Genomic DNA, 22,560 nt, shown 5'->3' on the forward strand with positions numbered 1-22,560 from the left:
TCTTTCTTTTTTAAGTAGCTAAATCCACATTCTAATTCACATCTCTATCTCATCTTGATATCATATTATCTGAAAGATTCTTTTTTAATTGATTCAAAACAAGATTACAAATGTTATTTAACTAACAAATAATACTTATTTATATCATAGAAATATTCCTAATCTAAAAACAAGATTTATGTCAAGTAATGAAATGAATTGTAACCTTAGATCAGCCAACTTTTAGTTGTTGCTTGTATTTTTCATTGTATTTTCTTATTTTATTTTAGCTACCTGCTGGTAGCTTCATTTTGTAATTACATTGTTTCAATATAACACTATTATAATTATTATGGCTTGTGAGGATTTTAAAATATAGTGTTTTAGTACAATTGCAGTGGTTGTTGCCTTGCCTTAAACGAGGGATAATGACGTTCATCTGCCTTTAGGTAATGTTCAGTTGGAAATGTTTTGAATGTGCAGTTGTCAAGGAATATGTAGCAAACTTTAGTTTAATTGATTTTAGGTAACGTGGAGATGGAAATTGAGAATATAAAACTGGAAATCATTTAAACGTGCTAATAAGATATTTGAAATATGAAGTGGCCGTTTTCACCTCTTAGCTGTCGAATATTTGGTGCAAGTCATCCGGCCTGTTATGTATATGTTTGTTTTTCTGTTATGCTTAGCTTTTCTTAAGCCTGCTAGGGATTTGGGTTTGTGTAGAGAAGGAAATATCTAAACTAAACTTAGGTCATGGCCTCTCCTAAATCTAATGGTTCAGAAGCACAAGCAGGGCCATGGAAGTTAGTGATGGAGGATGGAGGACCCATAAAACCTCCAGTCACAGTGAAATACACAAAGCTCTTCATTAATGGAGAGTTTGTGGATTCAGTTTCAGGTAATATACTAATCTAGTTACTTTTGTATCCATACAATTTTTGAACTTGAATGTTAGAACATGGAAGTAGTTCATGACAGAAATTTTGGTTCACCTAGCAAGCTTGTGGTTATAGTGATCTTGCACTTAGTATGGCAACCATTTTTTAAAACCTTCCAGGCCTTAAATTTTGGTTAATTACCTTTGTATGTCTTGTTAGTTATCTTAATATTAAGATTGTTTCTGGATTTACTGTATATAATAATTTATCACTGCTCTATTACCCTGTTTTGTTGGTCCCTTTAACATTAAGATTGTTTCTGGATTGTATATTTTTTGGATTAATGATCTACTATTAGAAAGAAAAACTACAAATATGATCTAAAATGTCAAATTGAAAAAAAATATATAATCTGAAAGTCAAACCCCTGGCCCTGACGGGTTCCCAGTTGAGTTTTTCCAGGAGTTTTGGGATATTGTGAAGCAGGATTTGTTAGAGGTGGTTTGTGAGTCTCTTCATAGTAAGCAGATGCTTCGCGCCTTGAATGCTACTTTTCTGGTTCTCATTCCTAAGAAGGAAGGTGCTGACAAACTTGATCTCTTTAGACCTATTGCACTCTGTAATGTGGCGTATAAGATTATTACGAAGTTGATGGCTGAGAGACTCAAATCTTGTTTGCCAATGATTATTTCTGAGGAGCAAGGCGGCTTTGTGGCTGGGCGGCAAATTCTGGATGGGGTGGTGGTTGTGTCTGAAGCCATTCATTCCATGGCTACTTCTCAGGGGAGGTCTATGTTTATCAAGTTGGATATGGCCAAAGCCTATGACAGAGTTAAATGGAGTTTTCTTCAGAAGATTCTGTTGGCCTTTGGTTTTTCCTCTGATTGGGTGAGTTGGGTGTTGAGTTGTGTGACTTCTTCCTCCTTTTCGGTTATTATGAATGGGGAGCCTTCTGAGCTTTTTGGGGCCACTAGGGGTCTTCGTCAGGGGGATCCGCTCTCTCCTTATTTGTTTATTATTCTGGCTGAGGGGCTTGGCCGTCTTCTTAAATCTCAGGTTTCTCATGGCTTGATTCATGTTTGGCAGTGGGGGATGGGCTTGCCTACACTTTCTCATCTCCAATTCGTGGATGATACCTCTCTTATGGGTCTGGCTCGTATTAGGGAGGCTGATTCCTTCAGGAAAACTTTGGACATCTACCTTGCGGCTTCGGGCCAGAGAGTCAATGAGCAAAAGTCTTCTATTTTCTTCTTTAATACTCCTCAAGCTATCCAGCATAGGATTGCTGCCATTCTGCGGTTTCAAATTGGAACTCTTCCCTTTGTTTATTTGGGTATTCCTCTTACTGTTGGCCGTCTGCCCAGATCTTCTTGGCAGCAGTCGCTTGATAAGCTTAGGAGAAAGGTTTCTCATTGGACCCATCGTTGGTTGTCTTCTGCAGCTAGATTGACTCTTCTTAAGTCTGTCATCCAGGCCCTTCCCATCTACAGGTGCTTTGTTCAAGCGGCTCCTATGTATTTCCTTAAGGAATTTGATGCTCTTTCTCGTCAATTCCTTTGGAGCGGTAATTTATTGTCTTCAAAATGGAGCCTTGTTAAGTGGGAATCAGTGTGTAGACCTAAGCAGGAAGGGGGTCTTGGTTTACGCTCTGCTATTTTGAATGGAAAAGCTCTTGCTGCTAAGCTTTACTGGCGCTGGTGCACCCATCAGCACCAGTTATGGGCTCGTATTCTCAACCTTAAATATCTTCGGGGTGTTGCTTCTTTTGAGGTCCCTCGCTATCCTCTGGAGGGGGGTGGTTCTATGATCTGGCATACTTTGAAAGTGGGGGCGCAGTTGATTAAGGATGCTCTTTTTTGGATCTGTCATTCGGGTTCACAGGCTCTTTTTTGGTTAGATTCCTGGGATGGTCACCCTCCTATTCTTTCTTCTTTTCCTCATCTCCAGCCTCTGTCTGAGGTTTTTAGCTCAGCTGGCTGGGATACTGTGGAGCATTATAAGGTGGCACAACATGATGGTTTGGTTCTTCGGTTTCGTTGGAAGCACCCTTCTGAGTGGCCTCCAGGAGGGTCTGAGGGGGATAGGCGTGAGCTTTCCCAACTTTTGGCTTCCCGTGCTTGTAATTCTTTGAGAGGAACTGATGTTTTGGCTTGGGATGGTTCAGACTTGTCTGGAAAGTACTCTGTGGTTGCTGGTTATAAACAGATTGGTAGGCAGTTGTTTGGGGACATTGAGGTCCCTTGGTGGAAGCATGTTTGGCACAAGTTGTCATGGCCCAAGTGCAACTTCTTTATGTGGTTAGTGGCCCAAAATCGGTGTCTCACTTGGGATAATTTATGTAAGCGTGGTTTTCAAGGCCCTTCTATGTGTGTTTTGTGTCAAGGTTGTGAAGAGAGTGTATCCCATATCTTCTTCCAATGCTCCTATGCTAGGGAGATTTGGCACCTCTGGTGGGGAGTGTGGAATACGACTTGCTGGCATGTTTCCTCTTTGGTGGAATTTTGGGAACGATGGGGAAGGGCCCCTGTTTCTACTTCCTTTCTCCAGGCTGCTTGGGCCATTGGGCCTTCCTTTATTATCTGGAATCTTTGGTTGGAGAGGAATAGGCGGATCTTTCAAGAATTGCAGCTGATGGCTCCTCACCTTTGGAGGAAAATTTTACACTCCTTAGGGGAAACTATTGTGGCTAAGTGTGATATGACTATGCGGGTGGACCCTCGGGATGTTGATTGTTGTAATCGCCTTCATCTTCCTCCTCCGCAACGACAACTCATGCGTAACAGGTGTAGGCATCCTACCCCAAAGGTGAATAGGGAGGGAAGATGGTCCCCTCCTCCCTTGGGAGTCCTAAAAATCAACTCGGATGGCTCTTCTCGTGGTAATCCTGGTCATGCTGGCATTGGAGGTGTGGGCCGTGATAGCTTAGGGGATGTTCAATTTATTTTCTCTGAGTATAAGGGTCTTCATACGAATAATCTTATGGAGGCTCAGGCTATTTTAGTGGCTATGGAGCGGGCCAATCAGTTGGGTTGGCGAAGGATCATATGTGAGTCTGACTCCCAGGTTGTGGTGAACTTACTGAAAAGGCAGTATATGGATAATGTGAGCTGGCAGCTGGCCTTGATTGTTGAACAAATTCTCACTCTCTGTGCATCTCTGGAGCATGTTACTTTCAACCATATTCCCCGTGAATGGAATGGTGTGGCTGATTGCTTGGCTAAATGGGCTTCCGACCATATGCATGATTGGAATTTGGTGGATCGGGGCCATCTGCCCCCGGATTTGTCTCATCAATTGGATCACTTGGTTGATCTTGATAGGGCCATTTAATGGCCTTGCTTTGTAATGTCTCCTTGGTTTAATAATATTTTTACCCCTTTATGTTTAAAGAATATACAAGTAAATCCAAAAAAATCTTAATAATATTAATCCTACAAAAAGTGTGAAAAACTTATGCCAACTGGCTGAACATGGTTCAGGTGGTAAGTCTGTGATTCTATTGATCTCTCACCCATCATACCAAATCTTTTCAAAACTTGATCTAGAGATCATAGAATAAATTTAATTAGCAATTCCAGTTAAAGATCTTAATGAATTTATGTGCAGGGAAAACATTTGAGACATTTGACCCAAGAACAGAGGAAGTTATAACGAGTGTATCAGAAGCTACCAGTGAAGATGTTGATTTGGCTGTGAAAGCAGCCCGGGCTGCCTTTGATCATGGACCATGGCCTCGCATGTCAGGCCAGGTATGATTTTTGGTTTTGTTTGTTACGGTTCAAGAGAAATTTTTATTGTTTAGTTTGAGCTAGTGACCCTGAAAGCTTAGAAGGCTTTCCCTTGTTAGCCTGGACTACCAAGTAGTCTCTAGAGTTGCCACCAAGATTTTAATGTCCATGAGTTCTTAGGACAGAATCCTGATCAAATCGACTGTCACAACTTTTTTTTTTTATGTAAGGCGATGATGAGTCCTCAACACTCTAATTGTTCAACAGTCTTCTTACTGAATAAATTATACCAAAAACCAACTGTATAATTGCCACTCTGAATGGATAACAAATTCTGAACAAGGCCTGTCTAATGCAAGGAATTCTCCTGAATAAAACCTTCTACCCTTAGATAAGAGCCTTCCAATCTGTGAACAGTAAAACCCCAATTCCTCATCCTCTGCATTCCTGGACATACCTGTAACCTCTGTTGTACAACTTGTGTAGATGGTGTCTTTGTTTACCTGTGCCATACAAAATTGGGAATGATCAAAACCCTGCCTAATCATCTCACACATTCCCTGTTTTGGAAGATCTTTAACAGTGCACCACTGTTTAATAACCAGTGCATTGTAGCTAACAAACTGACTGTTTATCGCCAACACCCTTGTCTAAGCTCAATGTGTTCTTTCGACAGCATCCATATTTATTTCTGCAATCTTATTGTATATTTTCTTCTTATTGATGATGGATTATTGAAGAATGGATTATTGAATGTGATCTGAAAATTTGAGTGAAAACATACAGACTCGGAAACTTATGCATCTCAATCTAAAAGACCGAAAAATTAATGCCAGTTATAAGGTGAATACTGTTTTGGTTACAGGTAAGAGGCCGCATACTGCACAAATATGCAGATCTGCTTCTCCAGCATTCAGATGAAATTGCAGCATTGGAGACATGGGATAGTGGAAAACCTTTGGATATGGTTAAGATGCTGGATGTACCCGGCTCTTCTAACATTATGCATTACTATGCTGGTAAAGGAAAAGTTGCTTAATTAGGAAGTGTACTTTTATGGTCTTATTTATTTTTCAAAATTATAGTTCCTATAAGCATGACCTTTTTGCAGGGTATGCTGATAAAATTCATGGGCTGACATTGAAGATGAGTGGGCAGTACCAGGGATATACATTGCATGAACCCATCGGAGTGTGTGGTCAGATTATACCCTGGAACTATCCTCTCCTCATGTTTTTCTCTAAGATCAGTCCTGCTTTAGCCTGTGGATGCACAGTGGTTATCAAATCTGCAGAACAGACCCCCTTGACTGCACTTTACTGTGCTCATTTGTCCAGAGAGGTATGCAACTTGAAATTTTATCACTAACTTTTCATCTCAAAATCAACTGAATTTTTAGCTCTTTCAATCAAGGAACCAGTCTTTACCTATATAAGTCCTACAGTTGTGCTTTCTAGTTTTTGCTTTTTTAAATAAATTGATGACATTTAATGCAGTAATTTACATTTCTTGTTACATCTGTTTAGGGAGAAAACTTATTAAAATAACACATAAATATGTAGAATAGAGAGAAATAGAATGGGGGATGGGGTTACCAATCAATAGAGTTTACATCCATTCAAGAAGTCCTTACAATATATTGAATTTTATTGAAGACAACTGCTACTATGTCATGCATTTGGGATAAATATTTTAGTGTGATATGACTTACATAGTATATGGATCATATACTTAGATATATGATATTATAATATGCATAGGTGGATGGAGATGCTAATATATGATACACATCTCATAAGTTAGTTATTTTGGGTCATGATTTATATTAAGTAATTGGGAGGTCTACATCGATTTAGTGGTTTACCTCTTCATTATGTTATTATAAAGAGGTCTATATAAATAAGTTAAATATACCTGTAAGAATATGTGATGAGTATGGTATTGTATTTGAGATCTCTTGGAGATATCACATGGAATGACTTCTTTCACAAGGAATATTACATGGTGTTCCCTACCTAAAGTTTTTTTTGTCTATTTTTTTTGCATATTATGGGTAGTAGGACATCTTGGCCCACAAACATCTCTCATGTTGTATGTGATCCTTCTTCTAGATTATCTTATTGTCGTAATTATAGGTGTTGATCTTATCATTATGCAACTAACTAATACTAGCTACTACACTACAAAATAGAATTCATAACATTGTCTTCCCCTCAAAAAACTTTTTCCTCAAAGCACGAGGTGAGAAAACTTAGAAAGAATGCCAATGGGTTCTCATCTATCACTTTATATTGCAAGCCCTTCAATTAGATTAAAATCTTATCAATAGAATGAGTGTAAAGGTGCTTGGTGCATTTGTCTAATATAGCCTTAAGTTCTTAAAACATGGATCCCTCCTTGTCCAATGCTAGTACCTTTGTTAGAATTCAAGTAACAATCTCTAGCACATTTTTGAGGCAGAAGACATGAAAAACTAGGTGGATCTTACAAGAGGGTGGGAGTTCCAACTTGTATGCCACCTCACCAATGTGTTAGATCACTTAGTAAGGGTCATAAAATTTGTATCCAACTTACATGACCTCACTTGTTGTATAGAAACATCTACTTGTATGGTTGGAGACATAAAAGACATAATCACCAATAAAAAAAGGTTTACTTTGTCCTATGTTGATCTACTTAGTGTTTCATGCAATTTAGTCTCGAGACCAAATTGGCATTAAGGATTTGGGAAATTTCCTCACATTTGGCCAAAGTACTATCAACTAATACAACCTTAAGAGAGCCTAGAATATAAGTAACCAAGGAAGATGGGGGAGTACCAAAGAGAGCCTCATGGATTGTCATTTTGGAAGCAATATGATAAGTTCTATTCGAGCATCATTTAGTGAGAGTTAGCCACTTGGCCCATTGTCCCTATTTCATTGACACAAAATAATGGAAGTGAGCCTCAAGGAATTTCTCAACAGACTCAGTTTGGCTAAACTTGTGTTCAAATTAACACCTTACAACTTAAACAATTATTGCTAGAAAATATTGGTAAAAATAGGATCTTGATCACCAACAGTGGAGTGGGTCATCCCATTGAGTTTGAACATTAAATCCAAGAAGTGTTAAGCAACCATAACAATAATATAAGGGTGAGGTGGTGCATATAAATGAACATATTTGGTCAAGTGGTTAACAATAACCAAAATGGCATATTTACCTCCTAATATTGAAAGCCCCATAATGAAATCCATAGAAATATTAGTCCAAGCATTATGTGGAATAGGAATTGCTTACAAAAATACTAAGAATTTGATAATATTCACCTTATTTTGTTAGCACAACTCATATTTTACTACAAATACCTTAACATCCTACTTAAGGTCATATAGAAAGAAACCTCACTTCACTCTCTCTTGGGTCTTTGAAAATTCTAAACGGCTTACAATAAAGGAGTCAAATTCTAAGGGTAATAGAGACTTGAGTTAAGAGTTGGGAGTTAAATAAATATAGTCCTTATAAGTAAAGGATTTACTTATCTATAAGAACCTAGGCATGAACAACCAACACTAAAACCCTAGTACCAAGGATATGCATTTAAATGGTGTAAAAAAAATTTAAAACTAGTCAAAAGAATCATCATTGATTATTGCAAAACACACAAAATGAAAAAAACCCATGAAATTTGTCACCACAAAAAAAAATGCCAAAAAAACATAGGAACTCCCCAAAAATTGCAATAAATGTCAAAAAGAGTGTAGACCACCAATAAATTTTGTAGAGATACCAAAATTTGACATAGGTGTTGTTACAACGCAACCATATAGTCCATGTGGATCCATATAATTGCACATTTTTTTCGCATGAGTTTTAGAGCCCAAAAAAAATTGACCAAAAATTTCCTACTCTAATTTGAAAATTGGACAAGTGATCTTAGGGTTTTTGGACATTATAAACATAACAATAAGGTTCATTTTTCTCCAAGAGGCCTTCCATAATCTTGTAAGACAATAGCTCTTAAAATTTGAGGATTTTGTTGATTCTAAGCTTAAATACTAGGTTGGACTAATAATGAATCCAAAAGTAGTAATCTATCAATTAAAGCCAAAAATCCTTCCATAATTGAGTGTTACAATGGAAATTATTGTATTGTCTCGAAAAAATAAATTACATAGTGATATAATGAAAGAAAATAACCTTTTCTCTATTAGCTAGGGGAACTGCTGTAAAGCTCACAAGATTTTGTCAAGTGTCTTAATCTTATAGTTTAAGACAAAAAAGGAAAGAAAAATACTAAGCAAGCTTAAGACTAAGATGAGAATAGTTCCTAAAGTCTAAATGGTTAGATAAAGTACCACAATCACAACAATAATAGGTTTCAATCTAGATACTACAATCTATATATCTCTATCTATTAACACATCCTCCATTTCAAGCTTTGACAACTAAAAATTTGTGTTTTAACATTTTATCCATCTCTATCTTTGATGTCTTTTCCGTCCCTTTGTGTAACAAGAATAAAACCTTCTCTATATAAGCTCCCACTCAAATAGAGAATAGTACGAAAAATCCTCTATCCAACACTTACAATCTGAGGTGATTAGGCTTTGATACCAAATGAAAGGAAGACATGTGGAAATGCTTCCTACACTAATATTCTAAGGAGAGAGTTTTGAAAATTTTAATATTCTCATAATTATAGAAAGAAGAAACGCATCTTAACATAAAATTAATAATATATCATAATATAGGTGTACATGGGAAAAACCCTTTTGAGAAAAAGCCCACACTTTAAATTAGATCAATGTATTATTCAATAAATCATGGTTATAATACACTTGCATAGAAAACCTTGATAAAAGTATCACTAATTGGAGATCTTCAAGAATTTTTATAGCTTATATAAGAGATAAAAATTTCAAAACCATCAGATGGTAACTAGAAGCCCATGACCTAAAAACATCCAAACAATGGAACCTAAATTATTCCCCAATCAAAGTTGTCTTATGATGTATCATAAGATGCATCATGATTTGGTCTATAGGTGTAACTCCCCTTTGTGGCTCTTTCATTTTTCCTATGCAAACTTATGGATGCCATAACTTTTGAGTTTTTGGGTTGAATGGGCCCACATTTCTTTAAATTAAAGTAGTTTCAAGGAGATATATGCAACAGGCACCGCATAAGTATTACCAAACAACTAGGAATACTTATTTTGCCTAAAACACAACTTTCTAGCCCATAAATTAAGTTTTTCATTTTGTATCCAAAAATTACATTTTTTGTAATCTTCACATTAGAAGCAAGGTTGAGACACCTATCATAACACCAATGGGGTACCTAAGCATGATATCTTTCTTTTCCCTACTTAGGGTGAATAGATTTCTTAAGATAACATTGTTAAGGGATCCATTACTTCATTTGTCTTTATCTACAAGACTATCATTTTTACAATATTCATCTTGCTCAACAAGGCTATCATCATCATCAGCATGTTAAAAGGACAACTAAGGTCCCATAATAAAAAAAAAATTGTTATACTTTGGACTACAAGCAAATTCTTTTTAGAAGACTATGGTTTAAAATAGTGGTAAGTTTCCCCTTTGTTATAATTAAAGTAGGGAGTGTGACTTAATAATTTTATAAATGAAGGCACAAAAGACACACCAATAGTCATATCTAATTAGGTAGGTTAACAATCCTTATAGGATCATAGAGATATCAACTTTGAGAACATGGATAGCCTCAACCCTTTATTAGGGACCTTGAGTTGCAAGGTCTAAGACCTCACCTACAACCTTACATGTGGGAGGACTACAAATTCCTATGCCCACAAATTACTATACACATATATTACTACTGTCACTTCTAATGGGAATAGCTTCCTACAACTAATTGCTTACTAATGCACTACAAAAAAAGACAGTTAAGTGGTTATATAACTAGGACGTACAAGGTTAACGAGGGGTTTCCTCTATATACTTGAAGTTACATGAGACATAAGTCCGTAAAAATAAGGGGTATATCTAATGGCTTGGTGTGAGAGGGCAACCCACTCTCTACCTTCACTTTGCAAGGTACAAAGCTCTTGCGAGATTAGCCAAAAATAAAAATAAAATGTCACTCAATGGGAGAGTCTTTTAATTCTCTTCCAAATTTATATGCCTCACAAAAACACAAGGGTTTGGATCATCCTATAGAGTGATGAAATTATGTATAGGCTCACTGAAAATTAAAAAGGAAAAAAAGAGTGAGTTGGATCACTTTTTATCCTTAATATTTCCTAAAAGGAACAAGAGGATATCATACATAAATCCAATCACCAAACAACATGATTAATGTAAACAATCAAAGAAAATAATTTAAGAAACCAAAAATCAAATCTGTGATCATTTCAAAACTGAAGTCTTTTGTAAGTGAACCTACAAAAAACAAGTTAGTAGTTTGTACAAAAATAGTCACTAAGTGATTTCCACACAAAAAATGTTAGAATTGAAAAAAAATCTCCTCTACACAAAATGTCAAGAACTTTTTTTTTGACATTTTTGGTATTTTTTAGTTTTTTTGATTGCATAATACAATAAAGGTGATGAAATTAAATTTGATATAAAAAAGAGAAAAAAGAAGAAGAAGAATATAGATATTAAGAACTTCGAATTAATATACTAAATCCTATATATATTCATAGCAAATTTGTTGATGTTAGCTAGAGAAAACAGTAATGGAAAGACAATGAAATATACATGCATATGAATAATGTCAAAACCAATATTCAATTGGGTGCTAAGAATGTTGGTGTTTTGGTTGATAACCCTCAGAGCTAGGGTAAGCTTTCCTCCCCTTTGATTTCTAGTGAATCTTGTCCTGATCAAAACATGGAGAGACGTCAGCTCTTTCCGAGTACCCTTGACCCCTCGCATTTGCTCAATTCTGAGGAGACTGTGACTGATGTCCCAACCTTAGCCAAAGATGGCGGTTGATACCTTCAAGATTTTTAAGTGGATTTTCCATGAGATAAAGGATATCCAGATGAAACAAAGAGTCAACAACAACAACCTGGAGATAGTTAAAGATAAGGTTAAGAATATGGATAATATGCAGGTTCCCATAGAGAATAGCCCCTAGTCTAACGAGGAGAAGGCCTCTATCATCAATTGCCTTAAGACCACAATGGAAGCTTTTTATAACTTCAAAAAAGACTATGAAGTTGGGATGGCTACTTAGGAAGAGCAATTTGCAAAAATTAAGGAGTCCATCAAAGCTATTGTTAAGACTAGTCGTGGTGTAATTGGTGCCACAATGGAAAGCTTCAATAACATGATTTGTAGTCTTGAAGAGAAGTTCCAGCTAAAAGATGTGGTGGATGTGGAAACCAATAATGAACAAGACATATCCACAAACCCCAATAAAAGGACAAGAGGCAATTTCAAGAGAAAGGCAGCAAGACCTCCTCCTAACTTTCAGAAGCTTAAGAGGATCACCAACACTATGATTCAGATCGAAAAAGAGATGGAACAGTTTATGAAGCAGCTAGAGTAGTGTTGGTTTCCTACTGTCCCTATGCTGGTTCTGGTTCTAATGGTGTTTCTATGTCTAGATTTATCTGTTGGTATTTGGTTTTGTAATTTTGGGTTGTTTTACTAATGCCCCTTTGATGTAATGTTGATTTTTTTTTATGGGGCTTGTTGGATCTCGAGGTCTTCTTAGGCTCAATGCCTTGTTAAGTCTAGACTTCTATATGTTATTCTGTTAAAGGGTTCTGAGTCCCTTCAGAACCTATTTTGCCTTAATAAAAAACAATTGATATCACTAAACTCAGAAGTTCTACAAAGAAGTCTATCACTAGTGGTAAAGGTGAAGAATTTGAACTTACAATATTGTAGAATAATATAATTATCTACTTTCTTTTTTGCATGCACTCTCAGATGGATAAAACATAAAAATGTGACATACAAAGTAGTGTTGTTGTAGTGTATATCATGGAGGGAAAGGCCTTTGAAAATGGAGGGATTCGTACCCAAAATCCAATGAGATACAATCCACAAAATGGTTAAAGAGTATATCAAGCTCATTGAAAATTAATGGAGACTGTTCTTCTAAATTATTGAATACTTTGCTAAATAAGATATTGATATTTATTTATTTTTTAGCTTGCAATGGTTGTGAGAATAGAGGTATTTAAATTTTGAAATAAGTGTTCAAAAATAGAAAAAATGTTATCCAAATATTACCAATGCATGGCTTGGTGGAATGATGAACACAATATATGAGGAAATCCTATTTAATTATCGTTAAAGAGGTGTTGGAAAAGGAATATTGTGTGAGGAATGAAACACAATATTATAGCATAAATGGCATAAAAAGTGACAAAATAGATCTATCTAGTACACATTCCTCTTTTTTACAACCAATTTCTATGTGTCAAGAAAAAATTATTCTCAAACATCCTAATTTATTTTCTAACTAATCTTCAAAATTTGAAAATGGTTGCCTCCTAAAGGAGATTCTAGTTAGGACATCCAATCAATGCTAGGGTTCCATAAAAAACTCTTTAGTTCATTAGCAACTGTGCAAACAAGGCTAGAGTCTCAAGGAGAACAAGGCAAAAGAACAAGAAAAAATGAAGAGTCAAGTGGATCAATGGAAAATTTTAACACAAACAATACTACCTAAGCTAGATACAGAGGGATTCCCATCTTGGAGCCTAAAATATTTTTTCAAACACTCATAATGAAATTGAGGACCATGACATATTAGACTTATGTGAATATTGTTGTCATTGATGTCAAACTAGCTTATCCGGTTTGGACCAAACAGTATGGTATGTGTAGTTTTGTGTTATCTGAAATAGCCTGGATACTGTATGCAGTTGGTGTGTGTAGTTCTTCTATGGACATATGTTATGATGTAGTAAGATGAAGGTGATATGTTGAGGTGATTTTTGGAGGTTCTTTATTCCATAATTTTGAATTCTCATTGGTCCTGGTATTAGTTATGTGTTTCGGTATCTTTCCGATATTGGATGTTTTGATCATGCCAGTAGTATCTCTTCAAGTTTCGTGTTGTGACACTCTTGGTATGCATGGATTCTATATCTTGGGAAGTTTGGAGATATTATGCTTAATTTTGTTATAATGGGTTAGTATCTTTTGGGTTTGGATGACCCTGCCCATTCCGGTAATCTCGGTATATGCATTGGAAAATGAAGTATGAAAAAGAAAGTGTGTAGATATCTTGCAGAGGCTGGCGTGAGTGTTTTTCTTGTGTTGGATAACGTGTTGGGCTTTGCTGACACACTATTATGTGTTTGTGTCCTCCAATATATATACATATATTTAGTAGCTTGTGTTGGATATAGAGAGGTGTGTGTGTGTGTATGAGAAAGAAATTGAAGAAGTATATGAGGTGTGTATGCGAAAGAGACTTAGCAGTGAAGACAACAGAGAAGCAAAGTGAAAAGTGTAAGGTGTGAACAACGAAGTCAAACAGTGTTGGAGTGGTGTAGTTGTCCTTTACCGAACCTACTGCAAGATAGTTCTACAGAGTTCTCTAACCAGATCTGTTGTAGAGATTGTGGATAATAATCTGAGCTTAACCTTAGAACTGATATCATGTGTTTGGAGATGCAATCCTTTTCAGTTCAACCTTTTCTATTGTAGTGAGAATTCTAATAGTAAGCCATTCTTTTGTATCTTTGCAGTGAGCCACCCCTTTTGTAAATAGCATATAACTAGTTATATTCTCCTAAGAGTTAACCATCTCGATGGTTTTTCCAATTTGGGTTTTCCACATATAAAATCTAGTGTTTCTCTTGTGGATGTGTTCCTCGTGTTTACTCTACTTTTGCATTTTATGTTTGTTCTGATTGATTGAAAAACAGGTTTTAAGGACCCGAAACCATTACAACATAGTTAAATAAAAAGATGAGAAAATAGTCCTCATACAAAGCGACTGGTCCAAAAAACCAGCGAACAAAAAAAACAGCTAAACAACAAAAAATAGCAAAGAACCCTAGGAGACACTACATAGTAATTTTCTTCAGCAAATCCTCTGCCTTAGTCACCAGCTCATCATAGGTCGCCCCAACTGCTTTTAGCTCCTCCAGGTCCTTATTCACTTTCTTTTCCTTCCTCTTTCCACGGGTGCGAGTTTTGGAACCTTGGGCTTCCCCGGTTCCTTCTGCATCCAGGTCAATTTCCTGGGTTTCCTTTTCATCATCGAGCTTGCTGATGAGGGTATGGGTGTTGTTGGCTGAGATTTTCAAAATGCTGAGACTCTGCTCTGCAATGTTCTTGAGGCACTCCTCTATCTTGTCCACTTTGGCAACTGTATCCGAGAGCGTTTTTCCGCTAGTTTCCTCCAGGGTTTTTCTATCCCGTATCTCCTTTTCAATTTTCTCAAAACGGGGATTAAAGGCATCTCTGATGTCTTCCGCTTTGGCAATTGTGTTCTTCAAATATTCGATATAATCGGCCATAGTGTTCCCCTCTCCAATGTTAATGGTCTCCAGGATCATGACTTTGTTGCAGAGTTTTTTGTATTCATCCACAGTATTCTTATTCCCATCAATAAGCCATTCAATGGTTTTCATAAAACCCTTCAAGGCCTCAAGGTTTCATTTTATGTTTGTTAAGTATGATTGATGAAGTTTGATATTTCTTTGGATGATTAAAGTATTGCTAAAAGTTTTTATTGGTGGGAATATTGATTCACACCCCCCCCGCCACTCTCAGTATTCTAGTCCTTTCAACCTAGTCAATGGGACAATCACAAAGTACCTCATTAAATAGAAACAATTATTGGTCAAAGTTAGCACATGGAAAGATGAATATTTAATGTAGAATCATCCATTATTGATTAGTGTTGAGTAAAATGCTTTTGTAAAGAGGGGGTGAATACTACACCCCTAATCCTATAGCATGTATTGTGTTATGAGTGATCAACTTGTGGCTATCTTAACTCTTAAATGAGTTATATAATAATAATTATAATTATATATAGTTAGTTAGGTTATCCTGGGGGTTATAGTTAAGTATCCATGTCAACCTAAGTAATAACCAAGGAATTATTAAGTACATATAAGAGCTAGTGGCTATTATCATATTGAGTATTGTGTTCTATTGAATATTTCTAGAGGTATCCCCTATAATTACCCACCAAGGAACCCAAGAGGATAAGAGAAAAATATTTATAAAATGCATTAAAAATTTGAAGTAATCCAATGTCATCATGCATAACATATACAAGTATAATGCTCAAACCTGAAGATAAGATTGAACTCTTGATAACCAACTACACACAAGTGAAAGACTAAAAAAACAAAACAATAACAAACAAGGGGAAAGGTATTCAAACCTTAGGAGAGGTCCATGAGGTGTTTAGGGTCACAAAAGACTGTTCCCAAGCTTGCAAGACTCGAATTGACAAACAAAACCAATCACTAGGTCCTAGGCATCACATATTAGCTTTGCCACAATGGTAGTCACCAATGATTACCTTAAATACCACACAAATTCACTCAAAACATATTCAAACCACATTTGAGGTTTCCTTGATATTGCTACCTTCACAATGCCTCTGAAATGGGGTCATTTTGACATCCCTAGCTCTTGGAATCATCTTCAAACTAAATGGCAAGGTACAGGCTCTTGAACCTAAATCAATTCTTCCAACTAGATATTGGCACAATAAGTGGACACTAGAATGGTTTTATAGTGTAATCCATCTGCATTGGTGTCCCTAGGACATGCTAATATCCCTGGGACATTTCGATGTTCCTAAGACTGGTGAACTTGCACTATCATCCCTAAGCATGTGTTTGTTTAGACCAGTGGGATTCGTGGTTGGATATTTTGATATATTAGACACCCTGAACCCCTAGGTAGAGTTAACATACAGTTTGAGAATTGGGAGAATTGGGGGAAAAGGTACATAAATGGGTCAAGGCGAGTAACACTAGGTCATTGGATAGCACCTACAAGACAAGGCAGAGTTTGGGTGGACTCATAATGCCACTAAACAACTCACAATACCCACAACCATCACATACAAACACAAAAGAGTCCCATGCAACTATAAATCATAATTGGACTCTAAGAACAACTCATTAGGTGGTTCTGATTGAGCTCAAATTGGCTCTAAAGGGCTCAAATCCACTATAACTCGGTTAATATCTTATGACCACAAACGGGAGATGACTAAACCAATCTATGACACAATGAGAAACATATTTAATTTCAATTTAAGAACCAATGGAAGTGTTCCTATGATAAAAAATAATGCATCATGAAATGAGAAGCATACAAGATCATGTTTGGTGATTGATTCCAACACCGATCCACAAAAGTCTATACTAATCTATATCAATTGTTCATTACATCATTCTCCACTAGGAGTGTTCTTGGTATAAAAAATCATCAATGATGACAATATTTACAATAATATACATTCATTTTACAACTTGCAATGAAGAAGGAGGAAGAAGATCATGTATTGAGGAAGGTGAAGTAGCTCTCCAAGGTGATCATGAATTAAGTCCACCAGCCCCCAACAATGGTGTGCAACACTACTTGACCATGTGGAACCCTTAGATTCACCTCACTGTGCTCATGGAGATAGTCACAAGTCCATTACAATCATACAATCCAAGCAAGGATATAATAGGCTTACACAAACAACAAACACAGAGCATACATGGCATATACTAACACACAATATGCAATGCAACATCCATGAGGAGATTATACCAATTCATGAATCCATAGAGGGTCTCTACTAAAACTACTCAAGATATTAGATTCTAGAGTACAAGCAAGTGAGTTTCATCAGTGTGCACAAAGTAATGACAACACATGGAACCAAACATTCTCTCATACGGACAAGAATGATGATCATGGAAGATTTGATGCCACATGTGTGGGCATGCCTTCCCAATACATCCTTGGCCTCATACTAGCACTCAAGGTATGATTGAGGAATCTAAATATCTCAATATGTGTTTTACCCCAAGTTCATTATTATGTTTTCACTTGTTAAGAGACTCCTCGAACATGATTGTCAGTGGGCCACTTACGGGTTAGGGACACATTGGAAGCTACTCCCTACACTTACTCTAGAACCTAACCTTAGTCTCATGTAGGCCATCAAATTCCAACTTTCATCCAAATCACATTTTGGGGCTAAAACCAATCGTGGAGTCCATCCACCATTGATGGACCTCCAAAAAGATTAAACTTCCAAACTTCTCAAATCAAATTTTGAGAAAAACCACTGGTCTATGATTACACAATACTCCAAAAATGAAATAAAAACATCATTTCACCCATATAATACCATAATTTTCAAAATTCAAGCAAGAAATTAAAATAACAAAATTTAAATGATGGAAATCTTCTAAACCATTCCATGAATTATTTTAAACAAGATTTAAACAATCAAATTGAGAGACAGTGGAGAAATAAAGATTCATACATCACAATTTAAAGAAAACTTCAAAATAGAAATGAAAATCCACACACACCAAGATAGGCTACGAAATTCAGACAACTTGTGGAGCTCACCGACACAATTCATTTGAGCCTCTACCAAAAAAATTCTACCCAATGAATCCTCCAATGTCTCCGAATCAAAATTAGCATGTAGGGTTTTGAGAGCAAGATGAAGAAAAAATAAAACTAGTGTTGTCAAAATAAATTCCAATCACCAAAATCTAAATCACTTTTTGGAGTGTGAATATAATGATAATAAAATTAAAATTAAACTTATAAAGCCGATTAAACTCCCAAAAGAACCCCAAGGTAATCCTCCAAATCTCATTAAATAGAAAATATCATTAATATTAATATTATGATAGCAACAATTAGAAACTGACTATTTATGCACATATAGTCTTTATTGGTATCTCACAATAATGCAAAAGGGTAACCAGATATTACCAAAATGGCAACTAAAAATATAATCATATGTAATAAGGGAAAATCATCCAAATTAGGAATGGTGTCTAAGGCTAGGTGACATACTTGGCAATTGTGCTATCTCCCATAACCACCGTCAGAGATATGGGCACGCTCAGACCTATGGAACTAGGTGGAGTCAATGCTTTGAACCTATAGTCACTAAAAAAATCACACATCAAGTGTTCCCACTCATGTGTGTGTGCGCATGCGCACGTGCGTGTGTGTGTGTGTGTGTGCAATTGAAGTAATTAAATTAATTGGAAGGGAATTTTAACATCACATGCATTCTCATATATTTGAATGATGTGATATCATCCCTTTCACATCTAATAATCAATCAAAGCACAATACTAATAATCTCATCTAATTAATTGTATTAAATAACAATACCAATATTATTTCACTACAATGATAAGCATATAAATATTCCCCAAATAGGTCAACTTAGTCTCTTATTAGCCTAATATAAAAAAGATAAAAAGCATCTAAGTTTAGCTTAAGTGAACAAAATAATTAAAAGATTTGTTTATATAATTAATTAGATAATATTTTAATTACTCCAACAAACCCCCCTCCCCTTAAGATGGACCTAGGGATAAGCTAAAGAGATAATGATGAATGTGAATATGCAAGCATGAATGGGTCCCAACAAAAAGGGCCTAATTAGGTACCCATGTACAAAGACATGCAACTCTCACAACTAGAGAAAAGGTGAAAACCCAATGGGACAAAAATCCTCTCCAAAAAAAAATAACTGCACTAGTGAAAGAAGGAAATAAGGAGGACTCAATGTGACCCCCCAAGGAATACATTTGTCACAATAGTACAATGAATGTCACTCCCTACAAGAGAGAGAGAGAAATTGAGGATAGGAATCCCCCAATGAAGAATTAGTTCCTATGCCAATGATGAATGTGTGAAAACAAAACAAGATCCATTGCCTATAAACAACATTTCTCGCCTTAGGAAGAAATAAATCCATTAGTGATTTGAAAAGCCCCTCCCATAAACATGTAGATGTGAAAATACAATCCAAATTGTGTGTGCCTCTAGAAATTGATCAAATATTGCTAGGTCCATGAAATATGACAATGCCACAAACCAATTAGGTACAAGCCCAGTCAAAGTAGAAGGTGACAATCTAAGACTCTACAAAAATTGATGTCGAACAATATCCATGGGTGATGAAGATAAGCTGACAAAACTAATGTGGCTATCAATAAATAGGAGATGAATGTCCTCAAAAAAATCTACCAGATCTACAATGTGAGACTCCATAAATAAGGATGATATATCTGTAAGATATGAATCCCAAGTAGCCATATCTAGAAGAACAATGTCATGCTACACTACATCAATGGGGGTCATGCTAGAGCCAATGCCAATCTAATCAAGAACTAAAGAAGATGATGAAGATTGAGATAGTGTCTCAATATCAGGAGTGAGAACTAAGAGATAAGTTTGTAATCTATTGGGACATGACAAACTTGTGATATACTCAAGTATCTCAAAAGTACCATTATCATAGGGTATGCAATCTACATGTGCAAGAGGAACAAGATAATCTACTATAAAATCCTATAGAAATGGAGAGATATGAGGGTCTCCATAGTTCTCCCAAAGGTGAGTTCAAATTGTCTAGGGATAATCAATATCTAAAACTCATATAGTGTCAATATCAACATTAGAACAAATCACTCATACAAGATGATCATTAATGATCATTTTGTTAATCTTAGAGGATCCGGTTAATACTGATAGGGGGGTCAATCAGTATTAACAGTAATTTAAAATTAGAAACTCAGACTCGTAAAACATTCATCAAATCAAATATAGATCAACACTAGAGTCATTTACTAGTATCGGTATCTACTGATAAACATCTACTAAACTGATATATCAATACTGCACATTAAGTGCTCATTAACCATGCATAAATTGAAAGTAAAGCAAACCATCACATCAAAAAAAATCACCATATGAACACCATGATTTTCACGTGGAAACCCAAATAGGGAAAAACCACGGTGGGAATTGGTACCCACAAGTATTTTGCACTCTTGCGGAATGCGCCCTGTTAGGAGCCAAGCCCGGTTAGAAGCTTACAATGATGCCCTGTTAGGAGTCACCCAGTTAATGGATTTACCTCAACCCTGTTAGGAGATTTGATTTGTTAGGATCAACCTTGCAAGAGGATTTAGAACTCAGATATTGAGTCACCCTGTTAGGGGATTTTACAATGTGAGGCCTATTAGGACCTACCCGGTTAAGGGATTTTAGCTATTGTAATTGTTAGAGAACAAAAGTGAATGATCTGTGTATAGCACTCAACTGCTTTCTTCATCAGATCCAATTAAGTTCTTCTGCATCACTCTGGCAGATCTTCTCACACACCCTAGTTCAGCTTCACACACTTCTCAAAATCACTAACACTTCAAAACATCAACCTTACTGACATAAATAGCCTTTATAACTAGGTCAACATCAAAACCCTAAGACTTACTACATAGATCATCACAGATCTTTACAACTCATTATAGATCATCATATGGATCATTACAATCAATTACAAATCAATATCAGTAGTTGAATGATCATAAATTGTCACAACAAGTCAATTTGGTACAAAGTCAAACTCTTAGCTCATTCCGCTAAGCACTAAAACATCTTTCAAACACATCATGTGGTTTGTGTCGCGTTATCATCAACATGTGAACTTGATGTAGATCACTGCCAAACCAAAAGTCATTACCAGTCAAGAGAATTCTTTACCGATCCTTAAACCCTTCTTAAACCCTGGCAAATACTCAACAAAAATTATAAACATAACTTCTAGTTGTCACAACATGATGCGGTTCTGGTCAGATACATGTTACAATGATAGAAACTTACATTCATAACCACAAAGCCTCAATCATCACCAATTGCTAGATACAATCAGAATATTTCCTCGTTTACCAATTAAGGTCCTAATTCTCAGTTTCTTGATTCTTTACTGGTAAGCCCTCTCTGATAGACCAAAAGATTTAGATGACACAATACAACATAAGTAAACATCATTAGACATGAATAAACATTAGTTTCCATCAATGATAGCATAAATAACTAATCAAAGTCATCTATCATGCAATCTCAATCTCTTCATTACAATGTCATCTCAAACAGTCTTGTACTGGTTCAATCATCATTCTCCGTCTATATCAGTTATGCCAAACATGCCAACACATTTAAGCATGCTTGGCCCTCTTTGAGGTTGGTTGAGAGATGAGTCCATATAGATAAGGAAAAAAATCAAACCACATAAGATGTTTCATGATGCCCTTTGCTAGGCTGATAATAGAAGGATGAACAAAAAATTCCACAATACCTCAAATTAAATAAGCAAACCCCAAAAACTTAAGTACATTTAAAGAAAATCAAATGAAGTCTCCTCATACAAATAGATCCATTCTAGGTGTCAAAATATCCAAGTAATCAATTTGATAGCAAAAACAATAAAATTTGAATAAAGTATACCTAGAGAAAAATCTGAAAAAAAAAAATACATATGTAGATCTGAATAGCTTTTAAATCACCTTTCCAACAATGCAAGAATTACAAAAATTGAAGATACTAGTGAAAAGATATGAGCTCAAAAGTTTTAAAAAATTTATGAATTTGACTAAGTATAATGGGAATTTGGAACTAAATCTAAAAATAAAACCACCACCATTGGAAAGTGCTCAAATACATCTTTCCAACAATATCTCATTTTCCCACTTTTGACACCATATGCAAAAAGTTATGGAAAAAAGAACAATAAATTAAATTTAGCAACTGATAACGAATGATCATGGCCCTTCTAATATGTTTTTGGAAAAATTTACTCATTGCATGCAAAATCTAACATATACCTAAATGGTTTTTGGGGAAAAAAACATAAAACAAATATCTTTTCTCTCAAAAATTTATAGAGAAAAGTTAAGGCCAAGTCATTATTTTTTACTTTTTTTTGTGTAATTTTAGTTCCTCTTTTGATTTTTTGTTTTCATA

At 35.8% G+C, this 22,560-nt stretch overlaps 1 protein-coding gene across 2 annotated transcripts in view; it reads left to right on the plus strand.

The window, feature by feature from the left end:
- Window positions 1-596: 596 nt before the first annotated feature.
- The window catches only part of LOC131073842 (aldehyde dehydrogenase 1-like), a 60,762-nt gene continuing 38,798 nt past the window's right edge, over window positions 597-22,560 (plus strand). For both annotated transcript variants that reach the window (XM_058010354.2, XM_058010355.2), the window contains exons 1-4: window positions 597-880; window positions 4,467-4,609; window positions 5,454-5,607; window positions 5,700-5,929. In XM_058010354.2, coding sequence (XP_057866337.2) covers window positions 736-880; window positions 4,467-4,609; window positions 5,454-5,607; window positions 5,700-5,929 — 672 coding nt within the window. In that variant the 5' untranslated portion in view covers window positions 597-735. The remainder of the gene's footprint in view (window positions 881-4,466; window positions 4,610-5,453; window positions 5,608-5,699; window positions 5,930-22,560) is intronic.

Source organism: Cryptomeria japonica, chromosome 9 (genome assembly GCF_030272615.1).
Source record: "Cryptomeria japonica chromosome 9, Sugi_1.0, whole genome shotgun sequence".
NCBI lineage: Eukaryota > Viridiplantae > Streptophyta > Pinopsida > Cupressales > Cupressaceae > Cryptomeria > Cryptomeria japonica.